General features: G+C 38.6%; 2 protein-coding genes across 5 annotated transcripts in view; one reads left to right on the top strand and one right to left on the bottom strand.

Moving 5' to 3' along the window:
- The window catches only part of LOC116314146 (serine palmitoyltransferase 2-like), a 21,268-nt gene extending 16,896 nt beyond the window's left edge, over window positions 1-4,372 (bottom strand). Inside the window, exons 1-2 of one of the 3 annotated variants that reach the window (XR_005609390.1) lie at window positions 3,897-4,372; window positions 99-293 (exon numbers count right to left, since the gene is read on the bottom strand). Coding sequence is in view for 2 of the 3 variants with exons in the window: in XM_039603308.1 (XP_039459242.1) it covers window positions 99-293; window positions 3,897-4,100 (399 nt within the window). In the remaining variant the exon portion in view is untranslated. The remainder of the gene's footprint in view (window positions 1-98; window positions 294-3,896) is intronic. The other 2 variants (XM_039603308.1, XM_031732048.2) reach the window with 2 other exon arrangements.
- On the top strand, window positions 1,055-14,774 carry LOC116314145 (semaphorin-4E-like). Of its 2 annotated transcripts, none has more exons than XM_031732047.2 (15): window positions 1,055-1,162; window positions 6,937-7,036; window positions 9,061-9,206; window positions 9,377-9,439; window positions 9,551-9,646; window positions 10,947-11,046; window positions 11,144-11,254; window positions 11,392-11,540; window positions 11,653-11,828; window positions 12,805-12,955; window positions 13,048-13,270; window positions 13,368-13,486; window positions 13,651-13,817; window positions 13,895-13,944; window positions 14,079-14,774. In XM_031732047.2, exons 1-15 carry the CDS (start codon window positions 1,121-1,123, stop codon window positions 14,579-14,581), a joined length of 2,196 nt encoding a protein of 731 aa, XP_031587907.1. In that variant the 5' UTR covers window positions 1,055-1,120; the 3' UTR covers window positions 14,582-14,774. The 2 variants fall into 2 exon arrangements, with proteins under 2 accessions (XP_031587907.1, XP_039459241.1); XM_039603307.1 differs by having other exon boundaries at window positions 10,947-10,992.
- The last annotated feature ends 6,909 nt before the right edge of the window (window positions 14,775-21,683 follow it).

Consider the following 21,683-nt stretch of genomic DNA (forward strand, 5'->3'; position numbering starts at 1 on the left):
TCTGGAATTTCTTGGTATGAGCCATCACTTTGATTACCACCGTTTAGATCAATTGATTTTGTGTTACTGCAAATTTACTGTTGTGTTTTTCATCTTACCTTCTGCTCCTCTTTCTCACTGGCGATGTGGCACCTTTCAATCTTCCAGTGACGGAGGAAGTCACGGACGTAGCCAAAGATGGTCAGGATGCCATAGCTCATGTATGTGAGCACTGCCACCATCATGGGGGTCTCTTCAAAGTACTCGATGAAGGGCCGGCTGTACAGCCTGCCGTCGTATGACGCTGCATAGACCTATGTAAATCAGAAAATGTACAGAATTGAAGCACGTGGTTTACTTATTTCAATGAAAGACATGAAATACTATCTGCTATGCAAACTAGGAATCACAAAGTAACTTAATACAATCCCAACAATTTTCCAACATTAAATTAACTTCAAGACTCCTGAAACATTATTATTGGCATTGCTGAACAGAGAAAATGGTACAGAAGTATTAAAAAAAATGCTGAAATGTTGGTAGAATTATTCCCCTTTTAAATAAAATATATACAAGTTTGGCATACTGATGATTGTGTTGCAAGTGGCAGCAATGTGACCTATCAATATTTAGTACTAGCATGTTTCACATCATGCTACTACTTGTGCATAACAGGAGCCAATGCAAAAAAAAAAAAAAAAAAAAAAAAAAAAAAAAAAAAAATCAGGTTTAAATTTCTTCACTAAAGTAGTTTTTTGTCTGTAGATGCAACAGGACGTTGTGTAAGAAAAGGAAATGAGCACGTCATTCTGAGTAATCAGTATTTTTTTTTTGTAAGTACAAGCTAAAGAACAAGGCTCACACTGCAGCCCACGGTGCATCCATTTGGTCATACAAGTTATGCAATGTAATGTGACAACTGATTCAAAACTTTGCCGAATAAAAATAACCAATTTAATCTTTTATAATCATCTTGTGGCAAAAAGCATCTTTCAATGTGCATGCGTGCGTAAGAAGCTGTGAAAAATTGTGTTTACACTTGAATCTGTCACATTCAAACAGCATATTTAAAAAATAACAACTTTAAATGTAAGTGGGAGCATGTGCTCAGAGGTGAGTCAAGCAGGAGAAAGAACCTAAAATGCTTCAGTTTTCAAGAGGAGTTCATACGAGCAAAGCGCAGGTACCGTATACACTCCACTTTGTAATTATAGTACAAAGAAAGGTCGCTTCACTTTTAACACTCCATAATGTTGAATGCAGCCATTTCTGTCACTGACGTAGCAGGTTGCTCTCATTGCATGTTTAAAATGTGTTCCACATTGAGATAACATCTCTTTTTCTTCACTGTGATCTGAGCTTGAAGCCTCCGCTCTGTGTTTCAAAGTCGTAAAATCAAACAAATTCTGAGCAGCTCTGACAGCAGCGAGTCCTGTTTCAGTTTGATCGGTTATTTCTGCAATAAGCTCTGCTTCTCTTAGCTACCATTATGGAACATCTTCCTCGCTAATAAGATATCAGTCTGCATTAATACGGTGAATTACCACTGAATTATTCCAGAATTAGTTTTGCCTGTCATATTGGCTCATCTTTCCCTGCCATGTCACTGTAATTTTATCTGAAATTTGAAAGTCTTTTTAACTCAGCTCTGCACAGTGATGTTCACTGTGAATGATGTTTTTTATCATCAGCTTGTATGGATGCTGGTAAACAGACTTACATTTTTGACAGTTAGTATACGAGACCAGCGTTGCTAGCTTGCAGGGTGTCTACCTGATGATACTCTGAAAGCCAAAGCGTCAGTAACAAACAAAGTGAAAAGAAATGAGAAAATCAAACTGCAACAATATGTTTAGACAAATCTGCTGATCTAGCTGGAATTAACCTGGGAGTGCTCTGATAATTGAAACATATTATGAGTAGAGATGCACCGATTTATCCACCTTCTTGACTGAAATTAGCTCGCTAGTATCTTAATAATGGCAGTGGCTGATATTTTGGGCCGTATTATGTTGTGTAACATCAGAGAGCTGAAAATAAAAAAAAAAAAAAAAAAAAAAAAAAAAAAAATCCACAAACTTGATTTGCTGGTCTTCAAATATAGTTGTCTTTTTCTTATCTGGTGCTAAACTACATTTTATTCACCATTTTCCAATTTATATGAAAACCTCTGAGTGAAAAATATCCTTTGATTACTTAAAATTTTAAAAAAGTGAGTAGCTGGAGCCATACTACGCAGGATTATGTTACAGTGATACCAAACCGCTGCTATCTGTATTTATGCAAACCTAGCCTAAAAAGAGATTTGCAACATTTCCTAGCTAAGACTTTAAAAGGAATAAACTTCCATGTCATTGTACATAAAATATACTTCGCCTCTTCCGTTGTCTTATTTAGGAAAAAGTGGTTTAACTTTTGTTTTTATTGGCTGACATTTATGTAGTTCCCTTAGAGGTGACTTATTTACAGCCAGACTGTATGAAAAAGGGAGATAAGACCAAACTATTAAGTTCTGGTTCAGCTCTGTACTCAGGAAAGTAAACAGGGAGAGCGATGATTTGACTGCCAAATAAGGGAGGAGAAGGTTGTGTTGATACACTTCCGCAGATAGAATTTGCTTTCTAATGTTTTTTCTTCTACATCTTGATAAGTAATCTGATAGACAACGAAACCTAACGGGCACTGTGCACTTCACTTCCCTGTCGCGCTCATGGCTATTAGGCATTGCACGTGACCGGTCATGCCTTTCCCTCAAATTCCTTACAGAATAGCAACGCTGACATCTGCATGAACCCTAATCAGCTGAGGTTTAGTCAGCAGGCACTCAGTTTCTTAGCCTGAAAAGCAAGTGTGGCAGAAATCCTCTGTGCAATTTGCACCAAATTGTTTAGTGACTAGAATAATGAGATAATAAACAGCAACGTGCTTCACGTTATTTTACTTAAGAACCACACGCTGGAGATAACTGGGATTACTTTCCTCTTAAGAAATATTCATCTGACTCAAACAACAGGGGGAAAAAAATCTCAGTATTTTCAATGCTGATGTGTGTAGCAGCACCTAATCAGTCAGAGGAGGCCCATTAATTGGGCCAGCTACAGAAGATGCACCCAAGGGTGAAAATTTCATTAGCCTATTTGGGAAGAGCTGTTTTGCAGCATGCACTCAAGTCTCAGTGGACAGCTTAAAGTGAACAGGTGCACTGGTTCAGTGTCTCCCTAATCACTAACTTATCACAGTTTCAGTGTGGATTGCAAATGGAAGCCAACCACTTCATGAAAGAGAAATGTTTCCAGACTTTTACTGCCAAACATTTGCAAGTGAGAGAAAAGTGCAGCCAAGATGAACAGAGCCAAAGAAAGAGATTAAAAACTAAAACTAGTTGACATATTTCACAAAATAAATACAACAATCTCCCTAAAGAACAATCGACTGAGTGGATGAGTTTGAGATTTGTTTCACGTTGTCTGGAGTTATTCCATTCCCAGTTTGTGCCCTGATCAAAGTCACAAACCTGGACTCCTCTTAAAATGGGTTGCAGAGCATCAATGAACCATTCACAAAGTTTAAACTTTGATTTAAAAAATAAAAAAGTCTGCTTGGCTCAAATATTATAATGGGGAATAAAAAAAGCTGCTGTAAGTCATTGAGAAAAAATAGCATTCACATTCCAACGAGGTATCTAACCTGACAAATAAGCTGAAACTTTTTAAAGTGGACTTTTTAAAAAATGGAGTTCGGCGTTTACTTTGTACAGGAGCCGGGAAACATCAGAGCTCGATGACAGCATGCTGTGAGACTGCTGTCAGCAGCAGCACTCGGTCAGCTGTCATACCCGAACACCACAGGACTTTATCATAATAACAGGAATTTAACGGCATCCTTCAGTGTCCCGAGTCCACAGAGTGGATGCTTACCCCGGCTTCACCAACCCATCCGCCCCGTCCCATCCCGGGCCTCACCTCCTCCTCGGCGGTGTGGCAGCGGTTCTTGGACGGCCGCTCATGGCAGGGGCGGGGGTAGAGGCTCTTCGCCAAACCGTTTCTCTCCGGCTTCAGCCCGTTCTTCACCCGCCGACACACTTCGTCGTCGGCTGCTTTGGTGTCGGGGCTTTCGGTCATTGCTGGGCAGGAATAGTGGAGCCGTCACAGTAACTTGCATGTAGGAACACGGAGCCTGCCCGCGGTGCAAAGCGGTGACAGTATCCGAGCAGTGAACGTTTACAAACACACGCACACGCACTACAAACTCCCTGACACGCTCACATCCACGTACACCAATCACACGCACAGTCCACTCCCTGTGTAACCTGAAAATCTAGATACTCAATACCGGAAAACAACGCCCAGTAAACCAACGTAAACCGAAGCCTGTCGGTGGGGGCGGGGCCATAATGTCTACAGAGAGGCGTGGCTTAAATTATGTACATTTGATTACAGCTCATTACAGTTTTTATTAATGGCATTTAGAAAAAATAAATAAAACATTACAAATTAGTCATGAGTAAATAAGGTTCGGGAGGATTAACGGAAATTATATACAATTAAAAATTAAACTTAAAGTGTTAATATTTCAAAGCAAATTTAAAATGATTAGACTCCCCGCAAAAAAACACGAGGGGGTCAAATCGCCATAGTTTGATCACGTGTTTTCAGTACTTCCAAACAGGGAAACAAAAACTGAAAACTTCAAAGCAGTTTTAAAACACTAACAGAAATTAAGAAGCTAATCAAGGGTGACCATAACCCCCTACTCCTAAAACTTATTATTTTCAATATTTTTAGTCCACATGTGTGAAGGCACCTCACTTTCTGGAAATACTACTGCACTTTGAATATACACATGTAGATAATAGGTACTGATTTTAAAATAACTCAAAATGAATAACTTGAGTTTATGATATAATATTATTCTATAGTGTATTTTTGACCAGTAGGAAGGTCATTCTTTTTCTCATGACAATACTAATGTGTTATCTTTACACATTAGGACCTGGCATGAGATGATATTTAAAGGCAGTACAATTTTGAGCATAATTTTAAAGATAAAAAGACATTTTATGAAAGCTTCACTTTATTTGATGTTGAAAAGAGGTCAGCGGTCCAAAGTAATGTGAGACTAAGAATCCCCACAGATTATTCGCTGTATGCCTATATGCAAGAAAGATAGTTTTAAATAGTTGTATATATGTTTAATATCACTTTTACATTAAAATCAATCTATTGACCATGAAGGAGAGGTCAGAGGTCAAATGTGACTTGATACTTTAAACCTTTATATGGTGCACAGTTTCTAGTTATAAGGCTTTCTGGATGAATTTTCTTCCAATAAATCATAGATTTGACCTTAAAGACCCTGGTGGATGTCAGCCAAATTTCTGTGGTTTGTTAACATGACCCCACTTTACACTCCTACCAAGTTTCATCAGAATTCATTCAAAACCTCTCACGCTGTTGTGTTTACAGACAGAATGACACCCTGCACCCATGCATGTACACAAAGGCTACCAGAAAAAACACATCCCCTCCTTAGTGGAGGTACTCACTATGGCGTCACAAGCGCAAGATGGTTTGATATCAAATGGCACCACATTCTTTAAACAATAAAAAACTCTCAGTGTTTGATGGAAAAAAGAAAGAAGCCCTACACTTTAATTTTAATCTTGGCCGTGTTCATCCTTCCTTCACATGTCACATCTATCTGTAGTCCGTCACACACAGTGACAAACAGAAAAATCTGAAACACTTCCCAGTCGTCTGAGTTCAGGTTTAACAGCATATCTTCAGGCATGTATTCTGTTTGTTGGCACAGGAGCAAAAATTCCCATTAAGCAAGCTGCTTATTATTCCACTGCAGCCCCACATTTAATAAACACAATTACAAATTGCAGAGAAATCTTTAATGAGCTTGATAAATGATATGCAACAATCTTCTTATGTGTCGTATCAGATTTTTAACTAATTATGGAACTGTAGCTTGTGTCATATGAACATGCTTACAAGTCTTAAAAAATCATCCACTTAATATGAAATAAAAGGTGGTGCAAGTTTTTGGAGTCTCTCAGATTTCTTTGTGGACTCACATCTTTGCGCTGCCTGGTTAAAGGCTTTTAGAACACATTCTACAAGAATATGAGTTAAACATCAAACTACCTTTCTGACTCACTGTCCTTGTGACTGCGATCATTTCTGCTGAAAATACAGTCTAGCTACCCCCTCTTGTGGCGCAAGGTTGGAATGGCAACAAATGAAAATTGCTGTGTAAAAATAAAGACTGAAGACCTGAGACTGATGGCCTCAGGAACACATAGTAAAGGGTCAGGAAAACAAATGTCAGTAAAAATGTTGATAGAGTTTGGGCGCTGCTAATTGAAGACCCAGATAATATAATGATATTAATAATAATAATAATAATTTGATATGTTTCATTTACTTCGAAATCTGCCCAGTCTCTAATTATAAGTGTTTGTACTGTGCATTGCACCTGAGTGATGGCTACAAGGAAACGACACATGGCTTTAATTAAATGCCCATTATTGCCACTAATTACCACTAATGTTCTCTGTCAGTCATTTGTCTCTCTCCAGTCGTTTCAGTTAGACAAACATGGTACCAAGGCCCTGACACTGGTATACCATTTAGACTATCACTCTGCATTGCACTATTGACGTCAGTAACTGCATGTACCCGAAAAAATAATCAAAATAAGTTCCAAATATGTGATTACAATGTTTCCTCTATGGTATTGGAGCATTTGTGATTCCTCTGGTTCGGCTGCCACACACCTGCAACTGCAGTGAGCCTGTGATGACTATGTATTACAACAGAAACTGTGATTTCCTCACTATTTTCTTTCCCGTGCCAGTGGGAAATAAACAGCATGCATTACACTAAACGTTTGACCTAATCTGTGTCATTTCAACTTGATGGCCATTTCGCTATTCTCCCTGTCTGACAGGTTACGATGACACATCCTATCACATTCTTTTACTGCTTCCTCGTCATGAGTGAAGGGCTTGCATCAAGCAACACACCCCGCAGGAGCGTTTCCTTCCAAGGTAAGGCATCTTATTTACATGATAGTTTGAAAGAGAGCCAGCAGGGTACAGCAGTACACGCTGACTAAATGAAGAGCAAAGTATTTTATATACTATGCAGTAATATGCATTATATACATATACCATTTTATATATTGTGATCCCCCCCAAAGCATTTGGACTCTGAAGCTACAGCTAAGCTGAGTATAAAATATTTTAAATAAATTCTACATTTTCTTATTTTTTAGCTATCCTGATCCTAAACCTTTGGTACTTCAACACTAAAGGAGCTCTGATGGAGAGATGGAATACTATCTTTATAGAAGATATTAACATATTTAACATATTTGGTGTTTTAATGTTGGTGCCAGAGATCACCGCCTAACATTTCAGTTCAGGTTTAGATTTGGTGATCGGATAAGTAGGTATGACAAAGTGTTATCCTCGTTCCTGATTTCCTTTTTTTTGTATGTTTGTCACACAGACAAATTTAAATATTGGACAAAGATAACACAAATAAACACAAAATGTAGTTTCAAAATGAAAGTGTTTATTATTAAGGAAAAAAAAATCAAACCTACATAACCCTGTTTGAAAAAGTGATTGCCCCCTAAACCTTAAAACTAACTGAGCCACCCTTAGCAGCAACAACTTCAATCAAGCGTTTGTGATAACTGGCCATGAGTCTTACAGCACTGTGGAGGAATTTTGGCCCACTCATCTAACTATTATAATTCAGCCACATTGGAGGGCTTTTGATCATTAACCACCTTTTTAAGGTCATGTCACAGCATCATCATTCAGGTCAGGACTTTGACTGGGCCACTCCGAAGTCTTCATTTTGTTTTTCTTAAGCCATTCAGAGGTAGATGTACTGGTTTGTTTTGGACCATTGTCCTGCTGCAGAACCCAAGTACGCTTCAGCTTGAGGTCAGATGGCCGGACATTCTCCTGCAGGATGTTTTGGTACACACTAGAATTCATGGTTCCATTTACCACAGCAAGTCTTCCAAGTCCTGATGCAACATAACAGCCCATATATTACTGTTCCTTTGATGATGTTCCTTTTCTACAATGCTGTGTTACTTCTACTCCAGATGTAATGGGACACACACCTTTTAAAAGTTCAACTTTTCTCTGGTCAGTCCACAGAGTATTTTCCCAAGTCTTGGGGATCATCAAGATGTTTTCTGGCAAAACTGAGATAAACCTTTACCCGTATGTTCCTTTTGCTTAGCAGTGGTTTTTGTCTTGACTGACTTTAACTGAGGCAAGTGGGACCTGCAGTTCTTTGGATGTTGTTATAAACACCTTCATTAAAAAAAAAACTTGCTTGTGTTACCTTTGTCTAATATTTACATTTGTTTGATGATCTAAAACATTTAAGCTTGACAAACATACAAAAAAATAGGAAATCAGGAAGGGGGTGAACACTTTTCCACAGCACTTTATAATCTGAAGCCCCGTGTCTATAGACTGGCTGTCATCTTGGTAGACACCAGTTCTATCACAATTTTAATATTTCAGCATATGATGAAAGGTTATCACAGAATAGTCCTGTATTGTTATGCAGTGACCTTTTATTTTTGGTAACAGTGCACTCACATCATGCCAGAGCATATCAGAGCCACTGGATCCCCTCACTTTAGGTGTCAAGGGTTCTTGTTTCTCCTTCAGATCTATTGCATACACCATCATGCTTTAACAGTCATGCTAATTGGTTTCTGGAGCAATGTCACTATTGTTATTATTATAATCATTATTATGCAGCCAAATTTCAGCTTTTTGGCATAACCTAAGCAAATATTTGTGGGTCACCTTTGACAAAACATTGATATACATATATATTACAATACAGAAAAATTAGTTAATTGAATATGATTAAGAATATTCTAAATCAAAGCACACAGTTATAATAAAGCAGGAATTTATGCATTTAAAAAAAACTTGATAAACTATTCAGTATAGCACATCAAAGTGGACATTATTAAAATGCATGGGTTTGAATGATAACCTCAAGCTCCTTGTCCACTTGTCTGCCCTAGACATAAACTTGAAACAGTTCAAAGAGTCTGGCTTTGACAGTTTGAGCTCTTTGATGGTAAGAGAAGACATTGGTCAGCTTGTCCTTGGTGCCAGAGGGAAAGTGCTCACCCTCAGCTTGGATGACATCACCAAACAGACCACTGAGGTATGACCTTTGTTTGCCTGAGTAGACCGCTGTGCTCTATTTCAGAATGGCGAACCCTATTTAATATGAAAGAATGAATCTGCATGTTTCGAAATACTCAAACAGAGCACCCTGAGAAGCTTGTCAAACATAAAAGAGTCTTGGTCATTACCAATAGTTTTTTCTTCCAGAATGAATGGGCTGTGAGCTCTGCAGATAAAGACCTCTGTCAGATGAAGGGCAAGAGTGCTGAGGTATAGTAAAAAGTTAGCGAATATCATCAGTTCTAAGTGCAGGTTTTCACTCCCAAACACAACTTACAGTTTGGGACTTCATTCCTTTATTTGTGTATGGTCTTCCAACAGGAATGTGATAACTTTATCAGGACCCTGCACACAATGGAGGACAGTAAAATGCTTGTGTGTGGGACAAACGCTTTCAACCCTGTGTGTGACTATATGGTAAGTATCTTTGTAAAAGCAAACTTAGAAAACAAAGGAACAAACGTAAAGACATGGATATGCCACTAAATCAGGAAAATAAAATATCCTAAATGGAAAAAGAGATATAATAATATAATATATTTCCAAAGACAAGCATTGGCTTGTGTTTCAATTTGTAGCTGGAGCAAAAGAGCAAAATATATAAAATTAACAATTTAGTAAAAATAATACATAATATTCAAACAGATACTGTTTTATATAGTGTGGGATTTATTTTATTTCTGTACATCTTCAGCAGTAAAATGTTAAACTTCAGGGATTGAATTTTAATCTGTGTTTGTTAAATAGCAAATATAGATAATCTTAGCTTAACTGTTGGTAGCATCAGTTTGCATTCAATATATACATATATACACACACATATATATATATATATATATATATATATATATATATATATATATATATATATATATATATATATATATATATATATATATATATATATATATATATATATATATATATATATATATATATATATATATATATATATATATATATATATATATATATATATATATATATATATATATATACATATATATATATATATACATATATATATATATATATATATATATATATATATATATATATATATATATACATATATATATATATACACATATATATACACACACACACACACATATATATATATATATATATATACATATATTTTTACACACACACACACACACACACACACACACACAAATATATATATATAGACTTTTTTATTAAGGACACATCTAGTTGGTGATCTTTAGATGAAACCGGAGGCTATTTAAAAAAAAGTTTGGTTATTTAACCTTGTTACAGTTCATAATGAGGTATTTTAGTAATAGAGAGTAAGAGATATTGTTTTGATTTTTTTATTTACCTTTTGGCATGAAAATGAATAAGGCATGCCAGTTCACTATTTTGGCATGAAATTAATGACTTTTGTTACTTACAATCACCCACAGAGAAAGTGCAGGACACATGAAGAAAACCAGCAGGACAAATACTAAACACAGGGGAGACTAGAGTAAATGTGTACACCTGACAACAACTCCAAAACCCAGCTTGAAAAAATAAAAATGAAAACAGGAAACAAAAGTCAAAAAGATGACGAGAAAATTCAATACTACACCAAACCCTGCCGTTACTGTAACAGCTCATAGTGTTTTGTAAAGTTTAGTATGTAGTGAAAACACGGTCCGCACTGATTAATAAAGTGAGCCCCTTAAACTTTTGATTTAATCTTTAACAGACTTTAACAAACGGAACTTTCTCCTTGGAAAGAAAACCACAAACAGGTAGGGGGAAAATTCCTTTTGACCCCTACCAACGCTTTGCTACTTTCATGGATGGTGAGTGGCTGTATGTGTTCTTCTTCCTTTGATGAATATCAGTCTGGCATAAGATGAGATTCCAAAAAGCTAAAGTTGTTTCCTCTCCACTCAAAAGGTGATACTTTGTACTCTGCCGCTTCGACAAACTTTCTGGGTACAGAATCGGTGTTCCAGAGATTCGGACTAAACCCTGTCAAGACTGAATTAAAACTCTCCTGGTTAAACGGTAATTTCATCTTTCTGGACATGTAACCCAATTATGCACCTCATCATAAGGTGTCAGATACCTGAGACAGATCTTAATAGCTCAACCTTGTAAAACTCTTAACTCTTTGATCTCATATTGTAAATGGTTTGACCCAGATCCCACTATGATTTCCATAAGCCTCACTGAAGCAAGCAAAAATAGCAGCAAGGGTGAAGATGGCAACGTGTTTCTGTTCTTCTATGAAAATGCTGTGGAGGAACTTCACGGCAGCATCCCGGTGTCCAGGATTGCTCGTGTGTGTAAGGTAGCTCCTGTAAACTCATCTGATAAAGAAAATATCAGGGCCAGGTTCTTGTGCAGTAAATGTTGTTGTAACATGGCACAAATGTTACAGTTGTTTATGTGTTTGGTTTTAGAGTGACTTGGGGGGCAAAAGGACACTACAGCAAAAGTGGACTTCTTTCCTGAAAGCCAGACTGGACTGTCCATTTGGAGATGTTGGCTCACCATCTTTGGTCCAGGATGTTTTTCTCCTCTCGGACGAGAATGACTGGAGGAACAGCGTCTTCTATGCCACATTCATCTCCAACTCGTAAGCTGTGTTAATTTGTATTATAGCATCATTATTTTGCATGTACAGTACTGATAAAACTAAAGCGACAGGACTGTAATGACTTAATGAGCCTTTGTTCATTGTTCCAGTGAAGTTTGATTAAATGATTTTGGCAACTGGGTGATGGATGTCTAGGTAAATATATAAATGGTGCCATTTTTAGGTCAAACTAAACTAATTTAGTCCAAATCTTGCCACTGAATGTGCATGACAGCTCAGGTCATCTCATCATAGCTTGCAGCAATTGTTCACTGCTAGAAATATGGTGGTGCATCATGTTTCTCTTAGAACTTTCTTTAGTTTGTCACAAAGCCACCAGTAAATAATCTCAGGATTAAATCACAAGGCAGAGTAAAAGTGAACAAACACAAGAGACAAGAAACAACAACAGATACCACAAGCTGGCTGATAATTATCTCAGAGGTCTAGTATCTCTAAACTACCTAGCAGAAAAGGAAACAAGTCCAGTGGGCGAAGGCGTATCTGCAGTCACAGTGGATCATAGAAAACCCCTACTTACTGATGAATCAGGGTTAGAGATTTAAGAAAAGGGGGCATGCAAAGAGATGAAGAAGAGAGAGAATGACACCGCAGTGGAACTACTGAAAAGGGATAATTGGCCCAACCACACCTCACAGCTTCAAAGAACATTTCTGTAGCACTAAATTAAGGTGGCCAAACATTCCTGACATTACAAGAGTCTGTTTGGAACATTTTCCAATTCCGCGGGGAAAATGTGGTTAATATGGGCTAAAACAGCTCAAGTACATGCTGTCATTACATTACAAAATGAGACATACCAAAATAAATTTAATTCAGCTTTTTCAAATGAAATATTAGAATTATTTTCTGAGATAAAACATTTTGTGTTAAGTTGCAAACAAATACCAAGTACAGGTATAAGCTGTGTATCAGCAGTCATATATACTGTAGGGATTTTTTGTATCTGTGGCAGGGAGCCCTCCTGTGATTGCACTCACTCTGCTGTCTGTGCATACAAGCTGTCAGACATCAGCCAGGTGTTTAGTGGGAGGTTTCTGACTGAGTTGGATACTGGGAACTGGGACATATACACAGGACAGGAGCCATCCCCCTACCCTGGTTCAGTGAGTATTAAGCCAAGACTTTATATATTAACAGATTTTTCCTTTTAAATAAAGAACAACATAGTATGACTTGCTTTCTGTCATATACTCAGTGCATTGATGACGAAATGCATGCCAGCGGCCTGACGAGCTCTTTGAACCTCTCAGACACAACGCTGTTGTTTGTAAAGAACCACCCTCTGATGGAGGGGGTGGTTACACCGATCACTGGCAAGCCTCTGCTTTTCAAGCCAATGACCCATTTTTCAAAAATTGTTGTGGATCAAGTCACATCACTGAATGGACAACAGCACCTGATTATGTTCGTCGGCACAGGTACACATTCATCCATGCCAGTAACACAATCACACAAGACAGATGAATCACACTGACAGATGAAGCTCCATGATGGATTTATTCCTCTTTCCCACAGATACTGGTTGGCTGCAGAAAGCGGTGAAGTTTGAAGGTGAGGACGGGCGTATCATTGAGGAGCTGCAGCTGTTTAAAGAGCCTCAGCCTGTGGATTTCCTGCAGCTTTCCTCCAAGACTGTGAGGTTCACTAATTTTGTCCAAATGCAAAACTAAGCTGGGAAATCTTTAACTTGAGTTTAATGGCTCTTTTACTCAGCTCTGAGCAGTGGTAATTTAAATATGCTTGTAGAGAGATGGCTGTAAACTATTTTTTGTTGTTGTTTTTTTCCCCCGCCCTGTAGGGCCATCTGTACAGTGGCACCAGTAATGCAGCTGTTCAGATTAATGTTAGAGACTGTAGCCGCTACACATCATGTGATGACTGCCTTCTTGCCAGAGATCCATACTGTGGCTGGGACCAGATCAGAAGCCAGTGTGCATCGGTTTTTGGTGCATCAAACTCATCTATGTAAGCCAAATGACTGACCATGCTGAAAAGGGAGAGTGCTAAGCTTTGGACTAAATGAAGTTTTGCCCTTCTTCTAGGATTCAGAGTCTCAGTGATGGAGACATCATGATGTGCCCACCCTCTGAGTGTAAGTACAACATTCATGGAATTCTCTTGCAGTTCAAACACGTGCAGGCTGACAAAAACTCATCACCCATTTTTACCATTTACAACAACATGGAGATATAAAATGCTTTTTGTTTTGTTTGATCTGTCCCTCAGCAAAAAAGAAACCTGTCACTGTCTACTTCAACGTCAACATATCTCAGCTCCTCCCATGTTCCCCTGACACCAACCTACCGATCATCTGGAACTTTTCTCACAATGTCCTTCATTTTGGTCCACAATTCACTGTATTGAGTCTGGGTCTCATCATCAGACCTTCCTATTCTGATGCTGGACTGTACAGCTGTGAGACAGTAGAAGCAGTGAAGGGCAGAGTCCACAGAAAAACCATTGCTCAGTACCTTGTTAAGGTTCACGACACTGATGCCATTATCACGAACCTGAGGGCTGCTGTTTCCATATTGGCTCTTGTTGTTTTCTTGGTCACATTTTCCAAAGCTGTGTTTATGGTGATTGGATACCTAAAGTCAAAAAAAGGAAACACTCAACGTGGCAACGAGAACTGCACCAACCATCAAGTGGGGCCTTTTAATTATAAGGAACCAAGCACATTAAAGATGCATGGAGGAAGGCCGGCTTCAAAGCGGGTAGGATGCTAGCACAAAAGGACACAGGCAATAGCATCAGTGTTAGTGAGATCTCACACCGGTGCTTATCTTCTACTCCTCTACCTTTGTTACATTTAATGCAAAAAAAGGAAATAAAAAACAGACCATATGAAAACAGTCATGACTTGAACATCTCCAGTATTACATAGATAAAATATAAATGAGCTACAACAGCAGAAGACCACTCCCGTTCATGTAATAGCATCCCTTTCTGTTTCAAAGTTCAGCTTTATGTTCAGAGATGCTCTTCTTCATACCTTTGTTGTAACGAATGATTTTTAAATAACTGTTGCTCTCCTATCAGCTTTAAGCAGTCTGGTCTTTCTCCTCTGACCTCTGGCATCAACAACCCATTTTTGCCCAGAGAACTGCGGTTCACCGGGTGTTTTCTCTTTTTCCAACCATTCTCTGGAAGCCCTTCAGATGGTTGTGCAGGAAAATCCCAGTAGTTTACTCAGACCTTGGTCCTTGGTCTGGCACCAACAACCATGCTACAAGTAATTTAAGTCACGTTTCTTCCCCATTTTGTCGCTTGGCTTCAGCAGGTCATCTTCAATATTTAGATTCTGTCATTTGATTGGCTGATTAGCAGTTGATATTTGCATAAATGAGCAGCTGCACACAACGAAGTGGGGGGTGAGTGTAGCTGAATAACAAAGATGATACTACTGTGGTTTCCGATCCATTATGAAGTTATTTCATTGATTTAAAAGTTGTCTCACTCACTTCAGACCAACAACAGTTAGAGAGGATAAGATAAAGCACAACGCAGCATATTTTAAATGTCTAAATATTGCTATCTGGTATTTTCCCCCCGTCACATTTGTGATGACCCATAGGCACTAGCTCTGTGTTTTGGTTTTTGTGCTGGGCTTTGTTTTGCAGGTGTAATTAGCTACACAAGCTGCATCTGGGGCGACGGAGCTGGGCTATAAAAGCTCCCTCCTTCCTGCAGGCTCTCGCTCTCGGACTCCCACATCAGCTCCCAGATTTGACTAACTCAGCTTCAGCCTGCTTTCTTAGGTTTCCCTTAGAGTATGCGAAAAAGGTATTTGCACACATCCCTGTGTCCAACACTGATCTGATGAGAAACCCAAGTTCTCTTCAAGGTTCTCTTCCAAGCCACCACCTCATCTCGTCTCCTGTTCCTTATCACAGTCTGTGCCAGGCCGAGATACATTTAACATTTAAAAATACTAGGTAGTGGTCTGACAGATTGATACAAATGGCTTCGTTCCATTTCCATTTGAACTTAAGTCATTTAATGAAGCCTGTGGAATTCCAAATTCAGCATCATTACACCCACTGAATTTGTTATCTCTACCAAAATACAGTGATTCAGTAAAATTATTGGACATTATATTTTGTTGTCATATTTGTGAGCAAAACAGTGCCAGTGTCGACCTATGGACTTTGGAGTTTGTGTATTTTATCTATTAGGCACAATATTATGTAATGTGTTTGATCTGACCATTGTATTTTCTGTATTTTCTCAAATTTCACAGCTTTTGCTACATTTATACTAAACTAAAGTAATTAAATAATAGAAAAACAATTAAATGACAGAATAGTGACGCATAATGACCTACGTGAAAATTTTCCTGCAATTTCACACATTTGTTTATCACAGTTTAAGCCCAAAGAGTCATGCCAACATATTTTTTTCATTTAATACAGCAGCATTTGTTTATAATGTAGAAAAACTAAGACCTGTGGCTGAAAGTTCACTTCTCTTTCTTATTTGAAGATATGTCAGAATTAAATGTGTACTTAAGCTTTACACTGACAGAAAGGGGAGTTTCACTGGTTGAGCATTGATGTAACAGCTGTGATATGATGCTATATAAATAAAATTGAATCTAATTGGTCCAACTTGACATCAAGGTGGGTCTTATGTGGCCCACAATGTCAAATGAGTTTGACATCCCTGCCTTAGGATATTTAAGGACTGCACTGTAGATAAGAGACATTAAAAATGTTTTTTCAATTAAAAACATTAAAAAATAAAAATAAAGCACATGTTTCTATGATTTGGTGTCTTTGAATATTTGACTTTAACCAGCGTGCAGGCCTCTTATACCACCACGAAGTCCATTCTAATCATGTATGTTGGAGGCTGCTACCATGTTGCATTTCTTTTTAAAGACTCAATTAAGGACGATGAGGAAAGCTTAAGTACATTTTTCCTCTCACCTGCAACGATTGGCTGAGCTGTTTGATGGCATCATGTATAAAGGAGTAGGCTGCACTGGTTGCTAGCACAGCATAATTCAGGGCACCCTCAGCTTTGTGTGCTCAGTCTGTAGCACAGTATTCAGAAATAATGGCAGCTAGTCCATCCAGCTTCTCACCGTCTCCAGTGATTATTACTGCAGCTATTGGATGACATATAGCTGTCACTGTGATTATGGCTCCAGTCATTGCTGTGCTTTGGCTGTTACAATTTTGGCTGTGACACAGGAGTTAATGGGTGTGTGCATATGCAGTGATGGTTGGGTTGGGTGAGTGTTCGATTGAAACTGCTGTGTGCGCGCTCTTCTGCTGTGTATTGCTAACACACCTGTCACAGAAGCGCTGTAGGTTCAGATAGCAGTACAGGTAGGCATGCATACAACAGCATAGATTACACCATAGAACTACAAGAAACAACAGCCAGGAAGAACTGCTGTGCTCTCATGCAGCAGCTTTTACAATGAGAAATAAATGCCACATCATCTCACCACATAACTTGTAATGCAGCTGTTCATGTGGAACAGAAGCACAGTAAAAGTCTATTGCCAGTCATGATTCCTAAAGGTCAACTATTCATTTTTCCCCCCACTTTCTGCCATGTATGTATATGGTTATAATAGTAGCAGTTCATATGAAACATGGCTAAAGTTTCAAATAATGAGCTCAGCCTTTGTACATGAGCCAAAAAGCTCAGGCTTCACACTGCTTTAAACACTTTTTTAAAATCCTGGATTTTTATCTTGTATAATCATCATGTTAGCTCATTGATCTGCCAAGGGCGCCTAACATTAGATGTGCTAGTAGCAGCAGAATTATTTATTTCCTTGCATGTTGGCACCACACGCCTGTCTGGAATGGGGTTAAGCATCACTCCATCAGTGACTGGATTGGACTACAACCACTATACGGGTATTCATTTTCTACATCAGTGTAGTGCAGCACCACCAGCAATGCTGATCCACATGGCTGCCCTCTATGTTGCTTGTTTATGTCTTCCTGTCACAAGTAGAGAGGAAGTGAGATGTTGGAGCTGGGAAAAGGCACTATAGGTCCCCTTTAAGTGGCTTTGTAATTACAGGGATTGGCTTCCAAAATATTTGTCCTTGCATCATCAGTATCCTCTAAAATGAGTGTAAAGGTGAATCCACCCACCCCAGTAGAGTAGATCAATGTGAAAACAACTTTCTAGGTTTAGATAACAGGAAGCACTTGAGAACATGTACCAGACTCACTTTGCTTCATTAATCCTTCTGTAAGCTGTTCAAATCCGTGCTTCTCACTAGATGGCAGCATGGGATGTATTTGGGGAACCGTGTGTTTTTTATCTGCAGTCGCTGAGGAAAAAGGGGGAGGAAAAAAGAAACAACATTAGTTTTTTAAAGTGGCCTTGAACTGAGCTCTGTGGTGATGGTGTAATTAGTTCTCAGGGGAATGAAAACTGCTCTCTAAATGTCGGCTGGTTCTCCCTTTTCTGTCTGTCTTTTTACTCTCTTTCCCATGTGCCTCTGTCATTCTTTCCTCCATGTCTATACCCAGTACTTTTTCTGTTCCTTCATCATCGCTTTTCCCGTGCCTCTTGTAGACTTTCTCCCCTCAACTCGAAGGCAGAAATGTGACCGGAATAGTTACATTTTCCTTTGGGAGTATTTTTTGAAAAGTTAACTCACATATCTGAATAAGTAAATTCAAATATGTTGAAATTTGGAGATGAAAGGAAACTTAAACGGGAAAACATTGATTGTTGTCTGTAATTAGACTGAAGTGACTAAACCGGATTTATAAAAGGAAAGATAATTAAATGCCATTGCAAGCACATACATGAAAAACACATTTAGGGACTGCATCTGGGAGTCTGGGAATCAGGATTCAGTTATACAGGTGTTGTAATCAGATAACTTCACAACAATTTTAGGAGAGAACCTGCTGCTAATACTCATCTGTATAACTGTATCTGTAAGTGTTTCCAGTGTTTATGCCTTTAAAAACATCACTGAAGATTAGAGGTTTCCTGTTGGCCACCAGCCTAGCATTGATTATTCACAAGTGAAAGCAGATAAGCACTCCATAGATCAGCAGAAGTTCAGACAATACCATTTCCACAGTCAAAAAGATTGGTCTGTAAACCACAGTCCCACTCTGATTTCCTCAAATACTTATTTCAACACACAAGATGAAGAAATGATAACCCCACTTAACATTCTTGGTATACTGCTCATATCACTATCATGTGGTAGTATCATTTGCTGCCACAAGATGGCAGTCATGGATAACTATGATGTCCAGTTAAGGAGGGTTTGGAAATAATTATCTGGAAACTATTTGAAATCTGCCAACTACTTTTTTTTTAAAGGTGTGTAGTTGGTCAACTCCAGACTATGTTATCTAAGAGGTTCACTTGTCAGCCAAGGAAATATGGGATTCTTCTTGTTTATTGAGTGCGTGATCGTTTGAATAGTTTTGAAAACTGCTCTGAGATCACAGCTACTGCCTTAAAAATAAAAGAGTTAGAATGACGTCATGTACAGTATAAAAAACCACTATGAACAGCTCTCTGTTCTCTGTGTGACATCTTGTTATACTTCTTTTCCACCCAGTAGAAAGATCTGCACCTCTGTTAGTCGAGTAACACACCTCCTTGATCTTGGTTTCCAACCTTCTTCTCCATGGGGGGGGCTCTCTCTGCATGTAGCATTCTTGATCTTGAGGATTGCTGTTGCAGTGGCACATGCCATTTCACTGGTTTCTGTGATGCTGGTCGTGGGGATGGTGTGTAGGGCTGTGATAATGTCTGTAAGCATTGTGTTGGAACTTTGTCACTGAGCTGGGGAGGTGTTTGTGTGTTTAGTCTAGCTGCAGTCTTCATCCTCAGCTCACTTGCATTCCCATTTTTGTTTGAGCCTCTCAGTCTTCAGCTTTGATGGTAGATCCCTTTTTTTGATGCCCAACCGCTGAGGTCCCAGCTGCTTCTTGGTCAGATTGGATGTTGTTCTTTAGCCCATCCACAGATTTGCTGTTTAAAAGGTGCATCCAAATCCAGCTGCTGTGGATGTAGCAAACAAAGGGGTTACTTTGTTAGGGAATGGCTGCACTACTTGAAGCTGATAGGAAGGCAAACATAACCTGAATAACCACTTGTAACCGAGCTCCACAGAAGAGCATCTCTGAACACACAACATGGTGAACCCTGATATAGACGAGCAGCAGAAGACCACACAGTGTACCACTTCTTTCAGGTAAGAACAGGAAACTGAGCCTACAGTTAGGATGGGCTCACCTAAACTGGACAATAGACGATTGTAAAAACATTTCCTGGACTGTTCTGATTAGTCTTGATTTCTGGTACAGCATTCGGTACATTGGTAATGTCACAGCTTGGTGTAAACAATGTCCTACTTTTTATCAATGGTTCACACTGGTGGTGGTGGTTTAAGGGGGTGGGGTATGTTTACCTGGCACATTTTAGGTACCTTAGTGGTCACTGATCACCGTTTACATGCTTTTAGTATTCTTGCTGATCATTTCCCTCCATTCCTTTATGACCACAGAGAACCCATCTTCTGATGGTTGCTTCCAGAAGCATAATGTGCCATGTCACAAAGCTCAAATGATCTCAACTAGTTTTTTTTTGGTTTGCCGTCTCTATCCAAAAGAATAAATGTAATGGTCTAAAGAGTTAAACTAAAATAGAAAGGCCCCCAAACCTTCATCCTCTGTGATGGTCAGGAGGAGGTATGTCCAATGCTTTTCTCTGCTCTTCTCTATGAGAAATTTACCCTCGTCACTAAAGGGTTTTTGGAAACCTGAAGATGTGCAACCAAGAGCTGGTATTAAGTTAGAGGAATGAATTGTCAAAATTTGCTAAGAGACCCTACGATTTCATTCATGCACCTTTTGTTTCTGGCTCAGTACAAAAATGAAGTTAGTACTTAAAACTAGCTGTCACATTTAAGTAACAGTTAACTAGCTGTCACATTTAAGTAACAGTTAACTAGCTGTCACATTTAAGTAACAGTTAACTAGCTGTCACATTTAAGTAAGCTTGTTCTCCTTTTACTTGTTGGTGGTGTCGAGAGAATTCCTGCTAACAGACTTTGGCAAAAAAATTCACATTTGATCACAAATATTGAAATATTTTGACTCGGATTTGCCTCTATTTGCAGCACTGGTCAAGTTTACTTCAGTTTGTAGGGACTTTGCATGTTTGCTTGTGATCATGCTATGCAAAAACTTTATTCGGGTTTGATGTGAACACATTGTATAGCCTAAGAAATCATGACTAAAATAGGGTAGGTTTCGGGGCGTGACAAGGCACTACCACATGATCATGCACACTCTCCTTCATCACATCAGGTTTCAAAAGTCCAAGATGGAGGCAAGTGTTGGGTGTAATGCATTCCACAATAACACGTTACTATTATCACAGTACATTTTATGAGTATTGAGAATATAAGTTACTGAACTAAATTCAGTAATCATATTGCAGTTACAATTATGTCATTACTTGGATTCCAAAGATTCTTTAGTTGTCTGCATGCAGGTGGACAGAAAAAATATTTATTTTTTCTTCCATCTAATTTCACTTTGTATGGAGGAAGTTGGAAAATGGTTGAGAGGTCTAAAAGTTATAAGGGGTGGACATATGGACATTACTTCACTTTTATTGTATGACAGGATGAGAGTGTGATGGTAAAATGCAATCTGGGTCCAGGACAGAAACAAAAATGTCTATTACGACTCAACACCGATGGCAGTGGTCAGAATGGTCAAGCTGAGGATTCAGAAGGGTAATCCACAAACCAGTGGGTGACATACTATATTCACTGATAACATAATGACGTGATAGCCCATTCTTTGCATTTCC

Source organism: Oreochromis aureus, linkage group 19 (assembly GCF_013358895.1).
Source record: "Oreochromis aureus strain Israel breed Guangdong linkage group 19, ZZ_aureus, whole genome shotgun sequence".
Taxonomy (NCBI): Eukaryota; Metazoa; Chordata; class Actinopteri; order Cichliformes; family Cichlidae; genus Oreochromis; species Oreochromis aureus.

Bases quoted from the DNA above. Each gene is read 5' to 3' on its own strand.
- LOC116314145 (XM_031732047.2), top strand. From the start codon at position 1,121: ATGCTTCAGTTTTCAAGAGGAGTTCATACGAGCAAAGCGCAG. The intron at 1,163-6,936 runs GTACCGTATACA...CCTGTCTGACAG, and splicing joins TTCATACGAGCAAAGCGCAG to GTTACGATGACACATCCTAT. The intron at 9,207-9,376 runs GTATGACCTTTG...TTTTTCTTCCAG, and splicing joins TCACCAAACAGACCACTGAG to AATGAATGGGCTGTGAGCTC.